Below are 24,409 nucleotides of genomic sequence, written 5' to 3' on the forward strand. Positions count from 1 at the left end.
TTTCAAAAGCTTCAGTTCATTCTGGCTGTTTTTGTCTGCTCACTTAGCTCTTTCATTTTAAACCAGTATTTCTTTTATCTTTGATACACATCTATCCACAGGTTTTATTATTTGAAAAACTATGTAAAAAACTAATAATTCATAATTCTAATGTAGTTTATTAAGACTGTAGCTTATACTAAGTGTAAACATAATATTTATCTTTCCCCATGACAAAATCAGATTACACTGATAACTCAGTTCAGCTTAATTCTCAGCTGCTGCTGCGGCTGCTGCTGCTGCCGCTACTAAGTCACTTCAGTCATGCCCAACTCTGTGTGACCCCATAGACGGCAGCGTACCAGGCTCTGCCATCCCTGGGATTCTCCAGGCAAGAACACTGGAGTGGGCTGCCATTTCCTTCTCCAATGCATGAAAGTGAAAAGTGAAAGTGAAGTCGCTCAGTTGTGTCCGACTCTTCAGGACCCCGTGGACTGCAGCCTACCAGGCTCCTCCATCCATGGGATTTTCCAGGCAAGAGTACTGGAGTGGGCTGCCACTGCCTTCTCCGCATGACCTCTCAATTCTGTTTTTCCTGTTTTTATACTTTGATATTACTGATATTTTATTCAAAGGCAAAATAAAACATCTAAGTTCCCATCTTTTTAGTACAGCTAGCCTTCCACAGCCACAGGTTCTACACTTGCAGATTCAACCAACCGTGGGTTGAAAATATTCAGGAAAAAAAATTCCTGAAAGTGCCAAAAAGCAAAATTTAACTTTGTCATACAAAGGCAACTATTTACATAGCATTTATTGGGTTGGCCAAAGAGCTCATTCAGGTTTGTAAAATGGTACAGACAAACCTGAATGAACTTTTGGCCAACATAATAGATTGTACTAGGCATTATAAGTTACCTGGAGATGATTTAAAGTATATGAGAGGATGCATGCAGATTAAATGCCAATATGATGCCTTTTACAGAAGGGACTTGAGCACACAACAATTTGGTATCCTCAGGTGTCCTGGAACCAGTCTTCTACAGATAATAAGCAGTGATATATTCTTTGACCACTCTTTTGGTAATCATATTCAATTAACATAATAAGAAAAAATCTATGTTTTTTTCAATTAACAATTTCTTCTTTCTGCTTTTAGTTTTTTGATTTTCATGCTCAGAAGAGAATACCATTTCTTAATTTTTCTGAATAAAAACAACATCCAACTTTGAAGTCATTCTTTTTGCTTTACAGAGTTCTAAGTTTAACACTTTAACTCTACCCATTACAGAGTTCTAGGTTTAACACTTTTTCTTCCTATTCTTGTTACAATCCAATTCTTACTTGAAAACAGAAAGCTGAAATAAGAAATAATATTTTCTCAAAGATAAACAGCTGGCTTTTCTTTTTAACTATCATATAGTCGGGTTTTTTTTAACTTCCAAATTTTTGCTTAAGATCACACTGGTCTGAATTTGCCAATGGAAAGTAGTATCTAAGTTACAAAAGATACTTGAGGATAGTTCTATGATCAGTAGCAGTTTACTACTGTAAGTTATGGAGAAGGAAATGGCAACCCACTCCAGTACTCTTGCCTGGAAAAATCCATGGACTGAGGAGTCTGATAGGCTACAGTCCATGGGGTCACAAAGACAGTTAACATAATATTTTTTAAATCCTTTTTTTTTTCATTTTGACAATTTCTCTCTTCTGGAAAAAACTTAAGCATACAACTGAACCCATAATTTAATGTCTCGATGTATGAAGACTACAGTATTTCTGAGACATAAATTGCCATATTATCAAAGATCTAAATGAAATATTTACATATTTTCTATATGCTAGGTAGTATCTTATGTACACAGTTAACAAAAACTGGCAAATGATTTACAAATTAATCTTTTAATTTGTAAAATGAAAAACTACTTTTTATAAAACAGATATCTAAAATCTAAAAAGCAGGTCTGACAAACACCACTTATTTGCTGTGACTTAAAACATAATGTAAGGAAACAAAATAATACCCATTTCTAACAAAACTGTGAAAACAGAAAAAAAAAATGTTAGAACGAGGAGTCTTTAGGCCACAATAAGACCCCTAAGTATTATAAAGCTTAAAATTGATTAAGAATTCAATTACAGTAGAAAACAAAATTGTTAAAAAACTACAGCACAGAAGTTGTGCTTAAAAAAAAAGTTTAAAGGAAGGGGATGAGGAAGGTGAGAAAAAACACTACCGGACTCCTTACCCATTGCTGCTGGTGCTGGAGCTTCCTGATGGTACTTTCAGCTTGCTCCAGTTTAGCACTGGCCTCATCACTCTGCTGTTTGATGGTGGCCAGCTCCCGTTTTATGAGGTAGTTTTCCTCAGCCTCCTGGGCTCTTGTCACTTGTCCCTTAGGACATAATTTTTGTGTGTGTAAAGCAATTTAGGATAGATTCAAGAAAGACTGCCTTTGTGAGGTTTAGTTACTTACTTTGACATATTAAAAAAAAAAAAAATCACCTCAGAAAACAGAATAACCTAAGTAATCATTAGCCAGCAGCTTATTATTGCTCCAGCAAATTTTGGGAGACTCAATGAAAAAATCATCTGATAATCTTAAGAACAATTCCTCTTTCAGTCAATAAAAATTCAATTCATGCAATATTACTGTACATGCAGGACTAATGTTTTCAATGAATAGTGGTTAATTTTGCAGAATCCACTGATTGCCACTTTGAAATAAATACTTTAAAATAAGGTTAGCTCTACAACGTGCAAAAGATGGGCTTATTTTAATAAAAGTAACATATTGTTATCAAAAATTAAGTTTATACCCATAGATACCACCCAAAAATTATTTCCAGAAAAATGCATGTAAAATTGCATGCATTAAAATATGAATTTCTAGGTTTAGGACTTCCCTTAGATGTTAGAGAAAATGCTTTAAAAAAAAAAGCCAAAAAACTATACCTGTATCAATCTATCTGCCAAGGAAGCACTTTCCTACAAAAGGAAAAATTCAGATAGGAATATAAGAGACAGAAATAAAACAAAGGTGCCAAAATTAGGAATAAGAAGAAACAACACATACCCAAATTCCACCTACTTTTCACTGCAATTAAAATCGGCATTTAGATTTTAAAAGAGTTTTTTATTGTATGTATTTCCATTCTTAAAGAAAAATATATCAAAATAAAGATAAATGGGAGAACATCATGTACTTCTAGAAGAAACCAAACACAAATTCCAAGAGGGTTTTTTTTTCATAACTTGGGACAAACCAATATCTTTTTAAAGCATATTTTTAAAGTATTTTTAGCATTATCCATATGGTCAAATCATTTATATGAAAGGGAGAAGGAATTTGAGTAAGCAATTCCACTTATAAAGTGTGACAGCAATTTGTGCAACAGCAACTTCCAAAGAAACAAAGCAAGGAAAACATGACAAATGATATTAATGAGCTCAACCATAATAAACTCCAGCAATAACAGAGTAAGTAAACATTGTGGTTATGGGCTTTAATTGATATCTAAGTATTTATAGGATTCTAAGTGCTAAAGAACACACCTAGGCCAAATAAGCCAGCAAAAAAGTATTTAATTTTCTGAAGCAAAATCCAAACTTAACACTTTCAAACAGCACCTTTATTATTCTCAACGTTCAAGGAAATAAAAATATTTTCTCTGTGAAAATGTCTTACTCCAAAGATAAAAGACCACCTAGAAAGAGGTATAGTTTACTATAAACTGAATATTTAGTTTAAAATATATATATATAAAATTAAAATGACTTAAAGACAATTAAGAGCACAACCGTCTGCAGTTAACAAAAAAGCAGAATTATCTTCAAAGCAACTCTAATAAGATGAAGGCATTATATCCTTAATATAATGTACCTGCAATTATTATACAACAAAAATACATATGTAATAAAGTCCTGTCTTTGTGCTATGCTATTTAATATGAAACCATCAATACTTCCAAAAAAAGAAAAAATGCAAATAATCTGTATCTTCATTCATTTTGTTTCTAAATACTGACCAATCAATTTTCAGGGAAGATTTTATTTGGTAATATCATGAGGAGTATTTTTTAAACAACTAATTCGTATCTTTGGTTAAAAGAAAAAAAACAAAAAACAAAAAACACACCAAGGGTTTGTGAATTAGGACATCTTTAATAAAACAAGTGTCTTAGACTATGCTTTTATTACTCAACATATTCTTACAGCACGAGGAAAAAGACTACAAAAGAAGTTATATCAAAAGCATAATAAAAAAACACAAAATTACAATATCTACCCATTATTTTATATGAAATAGAGAGGAAGAGGTAACAAGTGTTATCAAAATAATTCTAAGACCCAAAAGTTTAGGCACAATTCCTGAATTGAAAATCAACAAACTACATGATGAGTTTTTATGTAAGAAATTAGTCAGTCATTTTGACTAAATTTAAAGCAAGCCTAGGCCTTAAAGAAATTCCTGCCACATTTAATATATGTCTGGACAGTCAGGGCAACTTATTTGAAAGTCATCTTTAAAATACTACACAGAATAGATTCTCAATTAGGTTACCCCTGAAGAACATACTTTTTAGAGATTATATAATGAGAACAAATAATATTAATATGTTACTCTATTAATAACCTTAGTTTTAAACTTTAACCTGAGAGTTCAAGGACTAGTAATGATCAATTTTTATTGACAAGTTATTTAGTTAAGCTATGCAAGCTAAGCAGTCAGTACCACAATTTTGGAGACATGTGCTAGATTTTTGAGCCTTTATTTAAAATAGAAAAGTTATTGTGAATTCAACAGATGTTTAAAGAAGTAGCAATTTACTTACTTTTTCTAATGTTTCAATGCGCTGTTTTAAAAGTCTATTTTCTGTTCGTAACCTCTGCAGAAAAAAAACAAAGGTTTGTTTGCAAACATTCCTGAGAAGGAAAAATGACACCTAAATCATAGTCCATAAAATGTACTACCTTTAATAAACTGGAAAAGAGTCTAAGAAATGGCTACATTATCATCTGTGAAATTCTTAAAGGCTCAGAGTAAGAAATGCATGGAAAAAGAAATGACCATATTTATCATTCTGCCTATGTTTGAATTTTAAATATAAGCTAGAGTACATATAGAAATAATCTTTCCTTTCTGTACCCAGCAAAAAGACTCATAATCAGTATTTACTTTTTTTTTTTGGCCTCACCTTGCAGCTTACAGGATCTTAGTTCCTCGACCAGGGACTGAACCCAGGTCCTCAGCACTGAAAGTACAGAGTCCTAACCACTGGACTGCTGGGTAATTCCCAGTATTTTCTTATATGTCTTAACATCCCCATTAGATAGAAAAGATTCTAACTCATTTATCTCCTACAAAGACAACATAAATAATAGTCAATTGTCTATTATTAAATAAAAAAGAAACCTGAAAATGTATATTAATAGGATAATATCAAATTGTCAGTTTAAAACTAGATCAGCTTCCAATTATAAAGTGCTGTACATGCAAAGTTGCAAATTTCCACTCTGAAAATATAATGAGTTGTTTTCATCAAATGAATTATTTATGATGAGTTGCATCAAACTTAATTACTAGCATTTTCCTACAAAGTAAAACCTGATTTAAAAAAAAACTCTGCACCTAATTATTCAATGCCCAACTCTCAGAACTCTGTCAAATTACTGCTATAAAGTATCAAACCTAACATCCTATAAATTGGTGCAGTCACTATGGAAAACAATATGGAGGTTCTCAAAAAATTAAAAATTGAGTTGCCATTTGATCCTGCAATCCCACTCCTGGGCATACATATCAAGCGTGTGTGCTCAGTTGTTCAGTTATGTCCAATTCTTTGTGACCCCATGGTCTGTAGCCCGCCACATTTCTTTGCCTATGGAATCTTCCAGGCAAGAATACTGAAGTGGGTTACCATTTGCTATCCAGAGGATCTTCCCAACCCAGGAATCAAACCCACATCTCTTGCATCTCCTGCACTGGCAGGTGAATTCTTTATCACTGCACCACCTGGGAATCCCCATATATATCAAGAAAAAACTGTAATTCAAAAAGATATATGCACCACTATGTTCACAGCAGCAGGATTTACAATTGCCAAGACATGGAAACAACCTAGATCTTCACCAATAGATGAATGGATAAAGAAGATGTAATACACATACACAATGGAATATTACTCACTAGGCATAAAAAAGAATGACAATGCCACTTGCAACAACAAGGATGGTCATACTATGTGAAGTAAGGCAGAATGAGAAACACAAATACCATACGATATCACTTATAAGTGGAATCTAAAATACAACACTAATGAACATATCCATGAAACAAAAACAGACACACAGACATAGAGAACAGACTTGTGGTTGCTAAGGGGGAGACTGAGGACGGGGAAGGGATGGACTGGGAGTTTGGGACTAGCAGCTGCAAACTACTATATACAGGATGGATAAACAACAAGGTCCTTCTGTACAGCAGAGAGGACGATAGTTAATATCCTGTGACAATGTAACAGAAAATAATATGAAAAAGAACATATATGCATGTAACTGAATCACTTTGCCATACAGCAAAAATTAACACACCACTGTAAGTCAGATATACAAAAAAAATCACTCTACATTAAAAAAAAATTATCTCCTTTTTGTATAGTCTACCAATATAAGTCATCCCTTCATTTTGCCATCACTGTAATTTCAAACTCCCTCTTACCTTTCTGTACCAGTTTGCTCTAGAGTGCAATCTAACTTTCTTTCAACCCTACTTTTCTCTAACTTTCTGCTAAAAATGTCTTCCTCAGAAAATTTTTCTATGATTCAACCCATTATTTTGTCAGTAAGGACTAAAATGGCACCCCACTCTGGTATTCTTGCCTGGGAAACGCCACGGGCAGCCTATGGTCCACGGGGCCACAAAGAGTAGGACACAACTGAGCGACTGAGCACAGAACATATAAAATCTCGTAAGAAAACAAAAGACTATGAATTATTGTTCTCTTATTAGGTAGACCATAAAGCAGAATATATCTTAGAGTTATTACAAAGAACTTTGCAAATTAAATTTTCTTGCTCTATTCACTAGAATATATTTGGGTGATATGAATAGATATCACCTAATATGTGATCTCAGACTACAAAATAGTTTAAGGAGAATAAAATACTTCTTGGCTACTCATAGTACATATAGTAAAATGGTCTACACAAATAAACAACTATTAAATGCTGCTAAAGTCTGGAAAGCTAAAAAAATAAACAGTCTCATCTTCTCAACATATTTCTTGAAAAAAAAAGTAGCATTTTGTTTATTCTAAAAGACTTAGGATGTAAAGCTCAACCAGACAATTAAGAGAATAGTTAATATTACACTTGAAATGATTAAAAAATAATAAAATTTAAAACTAAAAACACTCACTTTGATTTCCCTTCCCACACCATTTAAATTTTCTGAAATTTTGCTATAAATCCTAAATTCATTTTCCCCATACAAATATGTTCCCCTATAGCAGCTACACAAATATCACTTTTTATCATCAATAAATTATAAATTCCTCATTTGTGTAATATCCACTTCCTGAGGAGATGGAAAATATATAATAGTCTTTTTGAGTTATTAAAGACTGTTTCAGGGTTACCTTGACAGTATTTTAGCAAATACAGCTTTTAAAAGTTTCCCCGGTGGCTCAGTGGTAAAGAATCTGACTGCTAAGCAGGAGACATGGGTTCAATCCCTGGGTAGGGAAGACCCCTTGCAGAAGGAAATGGCAATCCACTTCAGTATTCTTGCCTGGAGAATTCCATGGACAGAGGAGTCTGGTGGGCTACAATCCATGGGATCGCAAAAGAGTCAAACATGATTTAACTACTAAATAACAACAATGGAAATACAAGGTACCACAAAACTTTATATACAAAGATGGAAAGTATATGCATTATTTTTTAATGATGAAAACAACCTAAATATCCCCAAATCAAGGAATATTAGTTTAAAACAACTTACTCTATTCTTTCCAGCTTACTTATTTTATGAAATAACCCAAATACAATAATAATGTGTTTACTTGGGATAATCCATTAATCCTACCAAGTTTTCACTGTCTCTCATTCCCTAATATCCTTTCTTCCCAAAGTTCAATTTCCAATCACTGCAGACTCTCCCCTGCTTTTATTTCCCCTATCCCTTCTCTCCTTTAGTAGTCAGCATACTTACCTGGGAAACCACCACTCTGGATGAAAACACACTAACGATTCTGAGTCTCACGCAGTAAATACAATCGAAGAAAAATAAAATCATGAAGTTTATTTCAATTAACAATCACTAAATTCAGCTGGACTCAATGCATCCTAGCAATAATAATGTGTCCTTAGTCCACTCTTTCTCCTACCCTCTTAGATCACTATTTCATACTTTCTGCTCTTCAAAAGCAACTCTTCACACCCTACTGTCACTATCAGATAATAATCTTGTTTCTGAGTTCCTGAAAAAATTAAAACGATCAAAATAGAACTTCACTACATCCCACAACCACATCTGACACCTTACTACTTTTTTGCCCATATATTTTACATTTTCTCTTCTTTTTGTGGACTAATTATCCACATAGTATCTTACGATTATGCACTGGAAGTGACTAAATAGATTCAAGGGATTAGATCTGATAGACAGAGTGCCTGAAGAACTATGGACAGAGGTTCATGACATTGTACAGGGACAGGGATTAAAACCATCCCCAAGAAAAAGAAAGGCAAAATGGTTGTCTGAGGAGGCCTTACAAGTAGCCATAAAAAGAAGAGAGGTGAAAGGTAAAGGAGAAAAGAAAAGATATACACGCTTGAATGCAGAGTTCCAAAGAAAGCAAGGAGAGATAAGAAAGCCTTCCTCAGCGATCAATGCAAAGAAATAGAGGAAAACAATAGAATGGGAAAGACTAGAGATCTCTTCAAGAAAATCAGAGATACCAAGGGAACATTTCATGCAAAGATGGGCTCGATAAAGGACAGAAATGGCATGGACCGAACAGAAGCAGAAAATAAGAAGAAGAAGTGGCAAAAACAGAAAGAAGAACTGTACAAAAAATATCTTCACAACCCAGATAATCACGATGATGTGATCATTCACCTAGAGCCAGACATCCTGGAATGCGAAGTCAAGTGGGCGATGGGAAGCATCACTACGAACAAAGCTAGTGGAGGTGATGGAATTCTAGTTGAGCTATTTCAAATCCTAAAAGATGATGCTGTGAAAATGTTGCACTCAATATGCCAGCACATTTGGAAAACTCAGCAGTGGCCACAGGACTGGAAAAGGTCAGCTTTCATTCCAATCTCAAAGAAAGGCAATGCCAAAGAATGCCCAAACTACCACACAACTGCACTCATCTCATGTACTAGCAAAATAATGCTCAAAATTCTCCAAGCCAGGCTTCAACAGTATGTGAACCATGAACTTCCAGGTGTTCAAGCTGGATTTAGAAAAGGCAGAGGAACCAGAGAACAAATTGCCAACATCCATTGGATCCCTGAAAAAGCAAGAGAGTTCCAGAAAAACATCTACTTTTGCTTTATTGAACATGCCACTAAGCCTTGACTGCGTGGATCACAACAAACTGTGGGAGATTCTTCAAGAGACTGTAATATCAGACCATCTGACCTGCCTCCTGAGAAATCTGTATGCAGGTCAAGAAGCAACAGTTAGAACTGGACATGGAACAACAGACTGGTTCCAAATTGGAAAAGGAGTACGTCAAGGCTGTATTTTGTCACCCTGCTTATTTAACTTACATGTAGAGTACATCATGCAAAATGCCAGGCTGGATGAAGCACAAGCTGGAATCAAGACCTCCAGGAGAAATATCAATAACCTCAATATGCATATGACACCACCCTTAGGGCAGAAAGTGAAGAACTAAGGAGCCTCTTGATGAAAGTGAAAGAGGAGAGTGAAAAAGTTGGCTTAAAACTCAACATTCAGAAAACTAAGATCATGGCATCTGGTCCCATCACTTCATGGCAAACAGATGAGGAAACAATGTAAACGGTGACAGACTTTATCTTTTTGGGCTCCAAAATCACTGCAGATGGTGACTACAGCCATGAAATTAAAAGATGCTTGCTCCTTGGAAGAAAAGCTATGACCAACCTAGACAGCATGTTAGAAAGCAGAGACGTTACTTTGCCAACAAAGGTCCGTCTAGTCAAAGCTATGGTTTTTGCAGTAGTCATGCATGGATCGGAGAAGGCAATGGCACCCTACTCCAGTACTCTTGCCTGGAAAATCCCATGGACAGAGGAGCCTGGTAGGCTGCAGACCATGGGGTCGCACAGAGTCGGACACAACTGAAGCGACAGCAGTAGCAGCATGTATGGATGTGAGAGTTGGACTATAAAGAAAGCTGAGCGCCAAAGAATTGATGCTTTTGAACTATGGTTTTGGAGAAGACTCTTCAGAGTCCCTTGGACTGCAAGGAAATCCAACCAGTCCATCCTAAAGGAGATCAATCTTGAGTATTCATTGGAAGGCCTGATGCTGAATCTGAAACTCCAATACTTTGGCCACCTGATGCAAAGAACTGACTCATTGGAAAAGACCCTGATGCTGGGAAAAATTGAAGGCAGGAGGAGAAGGGTACAACAGAGGATGACATGGTTGGATGGCATTACCAACTCAATGGACATGAGTTTGAGCAGGCTCCAGGAGTTGGTGATGGACAGGGAGGCCTGGCGTGCTGCAGTCCATGGGGTCGCAAAGAGTCAGACACAACTAAGCGACTGAACTGAACTGATCTATACAGCAGACCAGGAGTCTTCCACCTCAGGCCTAAACCTCATAATCCTGCTCATTCCAGCAATTATCCTGACAATCATACATCATGAATGTTTCCTATTTAATTATGCCATCTTCACAAAAAAGGAAGGAAAAACAAATTTAAAATCTCTTCAAAATCACTACCCTAAGCATCCTGTTCCATTTCTTTCTTCCTTATAGCAAATTCCCTGAAAAATACCTATACTCTCTAACTCCAGTTTTTTCTAGTTCATTCTAGTCAAGCTTTAGTTTCCAACACTTTTACTAATCTATTTCCATGTTGATAAACTCAGTCATTATCTTGTCATCCTCATCGCACAAAATCTTTCTTTAGCATTTGACACAGTAAATGACTCTCGGTGAAACACTTTTGTCTCTCCACTTCTAGGTGTTACATTTCCCTGTGCTTTACTGATTAGTTCTTGGTCTTCCTAGCTTTTAGATGTTGACATGCTCTCAGGCTTAATTCTTGCAGTCTTCTATCTACATCCATTCCCCAGTTAATCTCACCCACTCTCATGGCTTTTAATACTAATGTAATCATGTCAGTAGCTGTCAGATTTGTATTTTCAGCCTGTGCTCTCTCAACTCCAACTCTGAATATTTTAAGGAGCTACCTGAACAGCTCCTAGGTATCTCATACTTAATAGAGCCAAAACTGGAGCTCTTGATATTCCTTCTGTATACTTTCCCGTTGCAGCCACTGGGAACTGCATTTTCCTAATTGCTCAGGACAAAGTCCTTGATTCCTGTCCCTCTGACAACTCCACATCAGTTATACCATCCAATCATTAACACCTCAGTCCAAGCCACCACCTCCTCTTGCCTGCATTACTTTAACAGCTTTCTACTTATTTCTCTTGATTCTGTGCCTACCCTCTGCAATATACTCTCAACACAGCAACTAGAAGACCTACTGAAAACTTAAGTCATACCTTGTCATTCTCTACTGAAAACTCTGACGGCTCACCAGAGGAAAAGCTAAAGTCTTCATATGTTCAGCAACTCCCTATATTATTTGTAACGTGCAGCATCTTATGTCTTATTACTTCCTTCATTTTCATGCTGTCCTATCACTACTCCTCATCAGCACTCTCCTGACCAGACTCAGCTCTCCTTACATATCTAGCTCCCTCACTTCCTTCAGGTCTTTATTCAAAGGAAAGTGGTCAATTACTCTAAATTTTTAATCCAAACACCATCAGTTTATTTGCCCTTCCTTAAGATTTTCCCCCTCTGTTTTACACTTATCACCATCTAAAATACTGTACATTTTACCTATTGTATATTTTCCACACTAGAATGCAAGCATCACGAGGGAAGGAATTGGTCTGTTTCATAAACACATCTCAAATGCCTAGAACAGTGTTAGGGTATGCAGTAGGCACTGTAGATATCTGTTAAATGAATGATTTCTTCAATAAATTATGCTCTTGTCTCCCCACTGGATTTTATTAAGTAGCTATTCATTTTTTAATGAAAAGCTTGTAAAGCCACAGAAAAACTGGCATACAAGTCCTTTTTAGATAACAATACATTAAAGTTTCTCTTGGCAAGCAGCACAATGTATACACTTAAGAACATGTATGAATCTAACACTAACCCAAATCAGAGTTCTAACCCTTGACAATCTTCTATCAACATGTCCTTGCGTGCTTAGTCACTCAGTCATGTCCTACTCTTTGAGACCCCATGGACTGTAGCCCTCCAGGCTCCTCTGTTCATGGGTTTCTCCAGGCAAGAACACTGGAGAGGGTTGCCATTTCCTTCTCCAGGCAATCGTTCCAACCCAGGGATCGAACTCAGGTTTCCTGCATTGCATGTGGATTCTTTACCATCTAAGCCACCAGGGAAGCCCTCTATCAATATAACTACCAGCATATTATATGAGCTTCCTGAATCTTCATTTCTTCACAAAAAGATGAACAACCGTTTCAGAAGGTTACCAAAGATTAAATATAAATTATCGTTTATATATTGTGTTGAATAAATGTGCAAATACTAGTACTTTATATTGATTGTTTAATATAACTCCTGAATGACTTAAATAACACTTGTCATGTTTGTATTATTTATGTCAGGCAGTGAAAACAGATGTTTTATATATGTATAAAAATATATTTTATATATATGCTCTAGTTTTCAGCATATCTGGACTATCTCATAATTTTTGAAGTAAAAAATATCCAAATCTGACTAATAACCAGTCAGAATTTCTAACTCCTCTTCACAGGACTTAAATCTCTATGCCCCAAAGCACAAATTTAAACATAAATTCATGTCTGTCTTAAATAGAGCAGGGGATAAAGGCTCTTCTTTTTTAAAGGTCTGTGGTTTACCCCTAAATAAGCTAGAATTTTAGTATTTCCTACCTCCTCCCCCTCAGGTGGAACATCAAGAGATTGGAAGAAGATACTGACAAAGGTGTTTCTATTTACCAAAAATTTCACACGGTAAAATGTAACATTCACCGTATGAAATTGTTATTAACAAAATCTTCCTGTAACACTTTCAGAGAAAGAATGGAAAATACTTGAAAGTCACTTTCTTGATCAAGAAGCTGACAGATAGAATTCTTAGCATAAGTTATTGACCTGAAGGTCAAACATTAAACACATGTCACAACATCAAAGAATGATCTTTTACTTCTACATCAAAATATCATCACAATTTCTTTATCCATCCATCTGCTGACAGACATCAAAGTTGCTTCCATGTCCTGGCTATTGTAAATAGTGCTGGATGAACACTGGGGTACACGTGTGCTTATGAATTATGGTTTTCTCAGTATATGCCTAGATATGGGTAATACTGTGGTTTCATTCCTAGTTTTTTAAGGACCCTCTACGCTGTCCATAGTGGCTATATCAATTTACATTCCCATCAATGGTGCAAGAGGGTTTCCTTCACTCCACATCCACTTCAGCATTTACTGTTTGCAAATTTTTTGATGATGGCACTTCTGACCAGTGTGGGATGATAACTCATTGTAGTTTTTATTTGCATTTCTCTAATAATGAGCCATGCTGAGCATCTTTTCATGTGTTGTTGGGCCATTTATATGTTTTCTTTGAAGAAATGTCTGTTTAGGTCTGCAGCCTATTTTTTGACTGGATTTTTTTGCTTTTCAAATATTGGGCTGCAACGAGTTGCTTGTGTATTTTGCAGATTAACATTTACAATAGCCAGGATATGGAAGCAACCAATGGGTCCACTGGCAGATGAATGAATAAAAAGAATTGTGGTACATATATACAATGGAATATTACTCGGCCATAAAAAGGAACAAATTTGAGTCAGTTGAACCGATGTGGATGAACCTAGAGCCTTTTATACAGAGTGAAGTCAGAAAGAAAAAAACAAATACCGTATATTAACACATATATATGGCGTCTAGAAAGATGGTACTGATGAACCTATTTGCAGGGCAACAATGGTGACACAGACAGAGAACAGACTTGTGGACAGTGGGGGAAGGAGAGAGTTCAAAGTTCAAAGAGTGGCACGAAACACATATATTACATTGTGTAAAACAGAGAGCTAGTGGGAAGCTGCTGTATTAACACAAGGGAGCTCAACCAAGGGCTCTGTAACAACTTAGAGGGATAGATGAGTGGGGGGAGGGTCACCAGGGAGGAAACATATGGTTACTTATGGCTGATTCATGTTGCTGTACAGCAGAAATCAATACAACCTTGTAAAACAATTATCCTCCAATTTAAAATAAACAAAAAAAAATACAATATCTACAAACTGCAATAAAATGGGGGGAAAAATCACATAATTATGATCATACTATTTGTGAAAAGAACAATATAAAATTATCTCCCGAAGGCTTTTAGAACCAAAGCAAGAAAGTACTAGTTTAACACAATTAATTCCCTTGTAAAAGGGACCTTGTGGGAGGGGAAGGGAATGTGAATAAGGAATGGCTCCAAGAATACATGGCTAATTAACTGTAAATAACGTGGTCTTCTGATTATGACTGAGAGTAATTGCCAGATCCAACTTAAAAATCAGATGTGCAAACAAAGTTTAAAAAGTACAGTTACACAAAAATTGTTTTGGCTTTGCCCTTTAAGGAGCAGGAGGAATGAGGAAAGGAAAGAAAATGGTACAAGAGTAAAAAAGAACTAAGTGGAAACAAGACTTTATAAAAGGACCTATCTTTGAAATCAGCATACTTTATTTACCCAATGCATTCCACTAACTTTTAAAACGTTTTTTCCCCAGATTCTTGTCTATAAACAACTTTATAAGCCATCTGTTTTTGCCTAAAACATGTTTGAAAGTATTTTGTGAGGTATGTCAACTCTTACTTTACCCAAAAATAAAAATTTGAAAAAAACTGCAAATATAGGCTAAAGTCTGCTAGATCTTTTTGAAAAGGTCTTTTGATATTCCTACATATGTGACTTAATCTTAGAAAAAAAACTTCAAGAGCAAGGATTGTTCATAGAACTGAGGGTTTGTTTTTTTTTTTCCAACAACAAAGCATGATGAAATGAACAGGATGGTTTCCCCATCCTCAGATTCTTGATTTGCAGTTCCGAATAACCCATGGTCTCGCCCCAGTCATCAGGATGGCGTACTTTTTACTTTCAGTAGGTTGAAGTGGAGGGTATGATTTAATATTACTCTTACTCATGGAACCTAAAAGAAAAGCAAATAGTAGAGCAGCAGTTGGATGACAGACCTTTTTTTTTTTTTTTTTTTTTTAAAGAAAAAGGGGGAAAAATCCACAGGGGTCTTTTCTTTCTCTCTCTGTCTCTCTGAAAAATTTAGAAGTATCTATTTCCAACAGGTAGTAAGTAGGTGATAGAAATGGAAATGAAAGAGAGACAGAGTTGATGAGGGAACAAATTGTGTTCCAGGAGGCTTTTGAGAAGGATTATGGTAAGAAAGAGTAGCAATTTAGCAGAACTCATTCCCTAGTAAAAAGGGCCTGCCTGTAGGATGTGAGTAATGAAGTCTTATTTTATAGCAAGGCTGAATTAATACATGGCTAGTGAAACTGTAAATAAGATGGTCATCAAAAGTCTTGTTAGGTCCAAGTTAAAAATAAGACACATTCAAACATACAGTTGTGTTTTGTTTTGTTTTTTAAAGTGGAGTCATTTAATAAATTTGTTTTTTCTTTTTCTTTTGCAGGAGTTAGGGAGAAAATAAAAGGTAAGAAATTGGATCAGCCAGTCACCGAGTTCCTTCACTAACTCACATTTCTATCCATTATCCCCATCTTGAAATATCAGCATAAGAGCCAATCTAATTTTCCTTAACACACAGCTTACACAATGCTAAAGGATCCACAACAGTTTCTAGCCTACAGGGATACAAACAGTTTATAAGATGCACATGTGAACTTACATGCCCTTCAGATTGAAAACCTACCTGTTTCTCTCAACAGTAATTAAAATATAACCTTTGCTTAGAGATTGGAAGATTGAATTAGTCAAACCTTTTTGCTTCTCTAAAGCAGCCAAAATTATTTCTAATGCAATAATCTCCTCTATTTGGTCTCCCTTATACTATACTGCTTTTAGTCTCAGCATGTTATAGATTATCTTCTCTGTAACTTTTTAAAACATGCTTAAATGGAATGATAATTATTCTTCCCCCAAAGAAGTATTTTCTCCTGATGACCTGCCAATAAATCCAGAAAAAGGAAAAGCTGCTTTCTTCCATATTAGAATGAAAACCAATTCAGTCACATTATTTTTTGAAATGTCTGTTTTTAACTATAACCTAGTGGGATGGTAAATTTATCAATAAATAAATACAAACACCATCATTAAATCTACAATATATCAACATATGTCACATTACCTAACATATATTGCCAAATAACTGACTTCAATCAAGTTATGTTCAGTACTTTTAAAAGTTCTAAGATACTTACTTTAATTTCAACTTGTTCTTCCATTTCTTTAGTTTTTATTGTAGTATATTCCTTTTCAAGCCTAAGAAAGAGGGGAAAAAGAAAGTTAAAGGTATGCTTTCATTCCAATTTAGTTACAGAAATTATAAAATTTAAAGCCATATATTAACACAAAATATAATTTTGCTATGTTCCCCTTAACTTATGATTTGCAATATTTGAAATCAGAAAAATCATCTCAATAGTTGTATGCGTTTTCACACAAAAAAAATTATTTCAAAAACAAACAAATAAAAAAGAGGCTTCCTTGGTGGTCCAGTGGCTACGATTCTAGGCTCCCATTGCAGGGGGCCGGGGTGCAATCCCTGGTCAGGGAACTAGATCCCGTGTCCCACAACTAAGTTCAATTGCTGCAACTAAAAAAATCCCACATGCCACAACTAAAGATCCTGCATGCCTCAACAAAGATCAACAATCTCACGTGTTACAACTAAGACCTGGTACAGCCAAATAAATAATAGGATAAATATTTTAAAATAATGATAAAAATAAGAACCACAGAAAAGTAAACTTTAAAAAGCAAAATGCTATAAATATAAAGCACAAAACATAGAACTGAGCTTATAGATTCTATTTAGCCCTTTACTTACAGAAGAACCACCTATCCTTCCCCCTCAAATTGGAATACATTGATAAAATTCAACTGGATCTTAACTAAGCTTGACTAAGAAATCTGTAAGGGGAGAAAAGGAACAACTGCTCCTACCAAAAAAAATTCCAGTTAATAAACGTGGAAAGAATGAGGCAAATATAAAAATCACCATTAGAGCTCCACAATAAATAACTGCCATCGGCAAGGAAAATGGATGCTAAAATCAGTGGGTAGAAGTTTAAACGCAATCTCAGAGTATCTCTCCCAAAATGTTTAGTAATTACAAAGGAAAAAAATAGAAAATTTATAGTATAGGATCTTAGCAGACAACATCTGAGCCAAATGATCAAGGTTAACATCACTAGTAATGCATACGAACATCACACACTCCGTGTTAAGATGTACTGAGAAAGGCACCTCACCTCTGTGGTATACTACCCAGTAACGCATATCCTCAATCTAATCAAGAGAAATCATTAAACCCCAACTGAAGGACATTCTAAATAAATTACATTTGGCCAGCTCAATCAGAAGTGTCAAGGTCAGAAAACATAAGAAAAGATTAAGGAACTGTCACAGACTGTAAGACAGTAAGAAATGAGAAACAAATGTAAGGTACTATATTTGAAACTTTACTATTAAAGCATAAAATTATCTTAAAAAATTACTGGCCATCCAAAAATTAGTACTACCAAGTTTCTTTTTTTAAATATTGTTCTCAGTCAAAAATGTTAATAACAAGTTTAACCCTCCAAATAATAACCAAGTTCCACATAACTTATAGCTCCTTTGAAAAATCAAGTTCTCCCTCAAGAGACAAGAACCTATTATTTACTATGTTTAATCTCACTCACTTTTACTTTCTTTTACTTTCAGTCTCACTTAGCTCACAGAACACTTTTGTATTGTGGTAAAATACATATAACAAATTTTACCATCTTCACTATTTTTAAATGTTCGATTCAGTGTCTGTCCCAGCGGCGCTAGTGGTAATCTGCCTGCTAATGCAGGAGATATAAGAGATGGGGCGGTCGATCCCTAGGCCAGGAAGATCCCCTGGAATAGGAAACAGCAACCCATTCCAGTATTCTTGCCTGGAGAAACCCATGTACAGAGGAGCCTGGCCAGCTACAGTCCATGCGATGTCAAAGTCAAGCACTACTGAGTGCATGCATTCGCACATACACACACACAGAGAAGGCTGTGAAGCTGTCACCACCACCACGTCCATAGCTTTTTTCATCTTAAAAAATGAAACTCTATACCTGTGAAAGAATAACATTCCACTGCCCCCTCTCACCAGGTCTTGACAACAACCGTTTTATGCTCTATGTATGTGAGTCTGACAATACTAAATATCTCACAGAAATGGAATTATACAGTATTTGTCCTGTCGTGACTCGTTTATTTCACTCAGTATCATGTCTCCATAGTTTACCCATATTATGCTGTATACTGAGCATCATTTTATGTGCCTACTGACCACTTATATCTCTTTGGAGAAATGTCCATTCAAATCCACTGTCCATTTTTAAATTCAGCTGTTTGGCTTTGGCTGTTGAGTTTTAAGAGTTCTCTATATAGATATTAATATATCTATATATTAATATATAGATAAGAGTAAATAGATAATATATAGGTAAGAGTTCTCTATATAGATATTAACCTTTTATCAGATATGTGATTTGTAATTGTTTTCTCTCATTCTGTGGATTGTCTTTTCTGTAAAGTGTCTTTCTTAGAATACACAAAAATTTTTGAACATATTTTATTTTTAAATTTTAAGAGTCTCTAATGGATAGACCTAACAGAAGCAAAAGATATTAAGAAGAGGTGGCAAGAATGCACAGAAGAACTATACAAAAAAGGATCTTCATGACCAAGATAATCACGATGGTGTGATCACTCACCTAGAGCCAGACATCCTGGAATGTGAAGTCAAGTGGGCCTTAAAAAGCATCACTATGAACAAAGCTAGTGGAGGTGATGGAATTCCAGTTAAGCTATTTCAAATCCTGAAAGATGACTCTGTGACAGTGCTGCACTCAATATGCCAGTACATTTGGAAAACTCAGCAGTGGCCACAGGACTGGAAAAGGTCAGTTTTCATTCCAATTCCAAAGAAAGGCAATGCCAAAGAATGCTCAAACTACCACACAATTGCACTCATCTCACATGCTAGTAAAGTAATGCTCAAAATTCTCCAAGCCAGGCTTCAGCAATACGTGGACCGTGAACTTCCAGATGTTCAAGCTCGTTTTAGAAAAGGCAGAGGAACCAGAGATCAAATTGCCAACATCCGCTGGATCATGGAAAAAGCAAGAGAGTTCCAGAAAAACATCTATTTCTGCTTTATTGACTATGCCAAAGCCTTTGACTGTGTGGATCACAATAAACTGAGGAAAATTCTGAAAGAGATGGGAATACCAGACCACCTGACCTGCCTCTTGAGAAACCTATATGCAGGTCAGGAAGCAACAGTTAGAACTGGACATGGAACAACAGACTGGTTCCAAATAGGAAAAGGACTACGTCAAGGCTGTATACTGTCACCCTGCTTATTTAACTTATATGCAGAATAGATCATGAGAAACACTGGGCTGGAAGAAGCACAAGCTGGAATCAAGATTGCCGGGAGATATCAATAACCTCAGATATGAGGATGACACCACCCTTACGGCAGAAAGTGAAGAGGAGCTAAAAAGCCTCTTGATGAAAGTGAAAGTGGAGAGTGAAAAAGTTGGCTTAAAGCTCAACATTCAGAAAACGAAGATCATGGCATCCGGTCCTATCACTTCATGGGAAATAGATGGGGAAACAGTGGAAACGGTGTCAGACTTTATTTTGGGGGGCTCCAAAATCACTGCAGATGGTGACTGCAGCCATGAAATTAAAACATGCTTACTCCTTGGAATAAAAGTTATGACCAACCTAGACAGAATATTCAAAAGCAGAGACATTACTTTGCCAACAAAGGTCCGTCTAGTCAAGGCTATGGTTTTTCCTGTGGTCATGTATGGATGTGAGAGTTGGACTGTGAAGAAAGCTGAGGGCCAAAGAATTGATACTTTTGAACTGTGGTGTTGGAGAAGACTCTTGAGAGTCCCTTGGACTGCAAGGAGATCCAACCAGTCCATTCTGAAGGAGATCAGTCCTGGGATTTCTTTGGAGGGAATGATGCTGAAGCTGAAACTCCAGTACTTTGGCCACCTCATGCGAAGAGTTGACTCATTGGAAAGACTCTGATGCTGGGAGGGATTGGGGGCAGGAGGAGAAGGGGACGACAGAGGATGAGATGGCTGGATGGCATCACTGACTCGATGGACGCGAGTCTGAGTGAACTCCGGGAGTTGGTGATGGGACAGGGAGGCCTGGTGTGCTGCGACTCATGGGGTCGCAGAGAGTCGGACACGACTGAGCTACTGAACTGAACTGAACTGAACACTTAACTCCATCATCACCATTTTAACTTTCAATTCTAGCTGTAAGCAAGATAAGGCAGTACTGCCAAGCATCTATTAGCTGGATAAGGTAAGAAGCTGCTCCATCTGATTTTTCTTGCTTTGTTCTCTCAGGGCACACTCCTTCTGAAGCAAAATTTTCTGAAATTGCCCCTCTGACTTGGAATCCCGGATATTTTTATATCCCAGAGTAACGTACCACAGTAAGAACTGGAGCATGACAGGTTTGCCTTACGTTCATAAAGTAGTAGAAGGCAGACTGTAAAAGGGAAGGTAGAAAGGAACACAAAGAGACTGCCATGAAGAAGAGACCTGACTCCACATTGGATCTACTCCTTTAGCTCTAACCTTTGTGCTTTGTTACCTGTGCTTAATCATTCTGGCTCTGAACTGTTGTACAAAGATGTTGCCTAGATACATGAACCTGAAATACAAATGAGAGCCCATTCTCAAGGCTCCGCCTCCCAGGCTTGATCATTAAAAGGACAGCACTTTTCTATTCATATGGAGATAAAAAGATGCAAAATGAAGAAAATTTGTCTTGTTGGGCGTTTATAGGAACATTGTGACCAGATCTGTGGACTGCTGCAAAAAAAAGAATTCCAGCACCAAGACATCTGCAACAACCAGCTACCCTCACTCCCCTGTTAGCATTAAACAGGCCTAAATCCTAACTCAGGTAAGACTGTTCATTGGGACACCAGTCCTCCATCTTCTTAGTCTGCTGGCTTTCCAAATAAAGGCACTATTCCTTGACTCTTGATTAACTGGCCTGTCATGTGGTGACTACTCTATGCTTGAACTCAGTAAAAATACCTCTAACTCAGGAATATTATCATGCAGATAAAAGCTAGGAAAGAATATAAATGGAAATATCTATTATTTATGTAAATTTATATAAATATAAATGATATAAATATAAATGTTGACCATGCTCTGAACATTTTCCTGGGCCCCAGTGGACTAGACTGTGTATACAGTTCAAAGACACATAGACTATGCATCTCTTACATGACAAATTAATAACCTGTTATATTGACAAAGACCCTGATGCTGGAAAAGACTGAAGGCAGGAGGAGATGGGGACGACAGAGGATGAGAGTCATGAGTTTGGACATGAGTTTGAGCAAGCTCCGGGAGTTGGTGATGGACAGGGAAGCCTGGCATACTGTAGTCCATAGGGTCGCAAAGACTCAGACAGGACTGAGAGACTAAACTGAACTGAAACTATAACTGTAATAAGCTATTTACTTCCCTGCTCTCCCATCATCCTATGTACAGGAAGTTTGAACCTTTTTTAGAACCAGGTCCAAGTCTAAGTTCATTATATTCTGAGAGTGGTACTTATTAGAAACAGACGAAACTCATCCTTTAATACTGATAAAACATTACTCTCCAGAATATGCATAATAAGCAGTAAGAAGTAGATATTGCAATGGAAAAGGAAGGCAAGTACCAATAAAAGGAAAAAAAAAAGGAAAAAAACAGAAGCATATTTGTTATGGTGATTTGTGATCAGGGATCTTTGGTTACTACTGTAAAAGATTACAACTTACTAAAGGATCAAATGATTAGCATTTTTTAGCAATAAAGTACTTTTAAATTAAGGTTAAGAGGCAGAAACTGAGACGGTTCCTAAGGTTTTATAGAACAGAACAGCTTTTCAGTCTAAAGTCTCAAAATGATACTGTGATGTAATTGGTTATTAGTAATTTCACAGGTAATTTATTAACAATACTGGCTGAACATGATAGATTATCTGTTTTCACAAATTAGAGTTAACTAATTTTAATAACAAAATATTTACTCATATTCTAATATATTTTTGGCATAGGAATCTCTATGGGAGTACATTGTACATGTTAATGTGATTTTATTATGCAGCAGCAAAGATATTAAGAACTGTGAGGCCAGTACTGCTATCATTTTAAAGCATCTCGTACCACGTTAACAAGTGTCAGGAATGCTAACTACGACCTCAGGTTACGGTTTATTTAACTGTTGAAAGCTAGAAGAATAAGAGCTATTGTTCTTAACACTTTTATTATTATTTCAGAAATCAAACTTTACGTGACAAGACTGCTTATCTCAAACTTTAATGAAATACATACAAAACAAAGTTTCACTAGAAAGTAATTCCAGTTGAGCTATTTAAAATCCTGAAAGATGATGCTGTCAAAGTGCTGCATTCAATATGCCAGCACATTTGGAAAACTCAGCAGTGGCCACAGGACTGGAAAAGGTCAATTTTCATTCCAATCCCTAAGAAAGGCAATGCCAAAGAATGCTCAAACTACCGCACAACTGCACTCATCTCACACACTAGTAAAGTAATGCTTAAAATTCTCCAAGCCAGACTTCAGCAATACGTGGACCGTGAACTTCCAGATGTTCAAGCTTGTTTTAGAAAAGGCAGAGGAACCAGAGATCAAATTGCCAACACCCACTGGATCATCGAAAAAGCCAAGAGAGTTCCAGAAAAACATCATTTCTCCTTTATTGACTATGCCAAAGCTTTGACTGTATGGATCACAATAAACTGTGGAAAATTCTAAAAGAGATGGGAATACCAGACCACCTGACCTGCCTCTTGAGAAACCTATATGCAGGTCAGGAAGCAAGTTAGAACTGGACATGGAACAACAGACTGGTTCCAAATAGGAAAAGGACTACGTCAAGGCTGTATATTGTCACCCTACTTATTTAACTTCTGTGCAGAGTACATCATGAGAAACGCTCGGCTGGAAGAAGCACTAGTTGGAATCAAGGTTGCCGGGAGAAATATCAATAACCTCAGATATGCAGATGACACCACCCTTATGGCAGAAAGTGAAGAAGAACTAAAGAGCCTCTTGATGAAAGTGAAAGTGGAGAGTGAAAAAGTTGGCTTAAAGCTCAACATTCAGAAAACTAAGATCGTGGCATCCGGTCCCGTCACTTCATGGCAAATAAATGGGGAAACAGTGGCTGACTTTATTTTTCTGGGCTCCAAAATCACTGCAGATGGTGATTGCTGCCATGAAATTAAAAGATGCTTACTCCTTGGAAGGAAAGTTACGACCAACCTAGACAGCATATTAAAAAGCAGAGACATTACTTTGCCAACAAAGGTCCGTCTAGTCCAGGCTTTGGTTTTTCCAGTGGTCATGTATGGATGTGAGAGTTGGACTATAAAGAAAGCTTAGCACCGAAGAATTGATGCTTTTCAACTGTGGTTTTGGAGAAGACTCTTTAGAGTCCCCTGGACTGCAAGGAGATCCAACCAGTCCATTCTAAAGGAGACCAGCCCTGGGTGTTCACTGGTAGGACTGATGTTGAAGCTGAAACTTCAAAACTTTGGCCACCTGATGCAAAGAACTGACTCATTGGAAAAGACCCTGATGCTGAGGAAGATTGAGGGCAGGAGGAGAAGGGGACGACAGAGGATGAGATGGTTGGATGGCATCACCGACTCGATGGCCATGGGTTTGGGTGGACAGGGATGGACAGGGAGGCCTGGCATGCTGCGGTTCATGGGGTCACAAAGAGTTGGACACGACTGAGAGACTGAACTGAACTGAATACACAATAAACAAAATTTTAACTTAATGCACACCTCATGACTATCTTGCTCGTTACGCTAATCTTG

General features: G+C 36.6%; 1 protein-coding gene across 10 annotated transcripts in view; it reads right to left on the reverse strand.

Annotated features, from left to right (window-relative positions):
• Positions 1–24,409, reverse strand: part of EVI5 (ecotropic viral integration site 5) — a 224,730-nt gene that overhangs the window by 108,442 nt on the left and 91,879 nt on the right. For 7 of the 10 annotated variants that reach the window (XM_018045762.1, XM_013962626.2, XM_013962625.2 and 4 more), the window contains exons 10-13: positions 16,690–16,750; positions 4,816–4,869; positions 2,936–2,968; positions 2,229–2,375 (exon numbers count right to left, since the gene is read on the reverse strand). In XM_018045762.1, the coding sequence (XP_017901251.1) occupies positions 2,229–2,375; positions 2,936–2,968; positions 4,816–4,869; positions 16,690–16,750 (295 nt within the window). The remainder of the gene's footprint in view (positions 1–2,228; positions 2,376–2,935; positions 2,969–4,815; positions 4,870–16,689; positions 16,751–24,409) is intronic. The other 3 variants (XM_013962629.2, XM_013962628.2, XM_013962627.2) reach the window with 2 other exon arrangements.

Source organism: Capra hircus, chromosome 3, assembly GCF_001704415.2.
Source record: "Capra hircus breed San Clemente chromosome 3, ASM170441v1, whole genome shotgun sequence".
In the NCBI taxonomy this organism is placed as follows: domain Eukaryota; kingdom Metazoa; phylum Chordata; class Mammalia; order Artiodactyla; family Bovidae; genus Capra; species Capra hircus.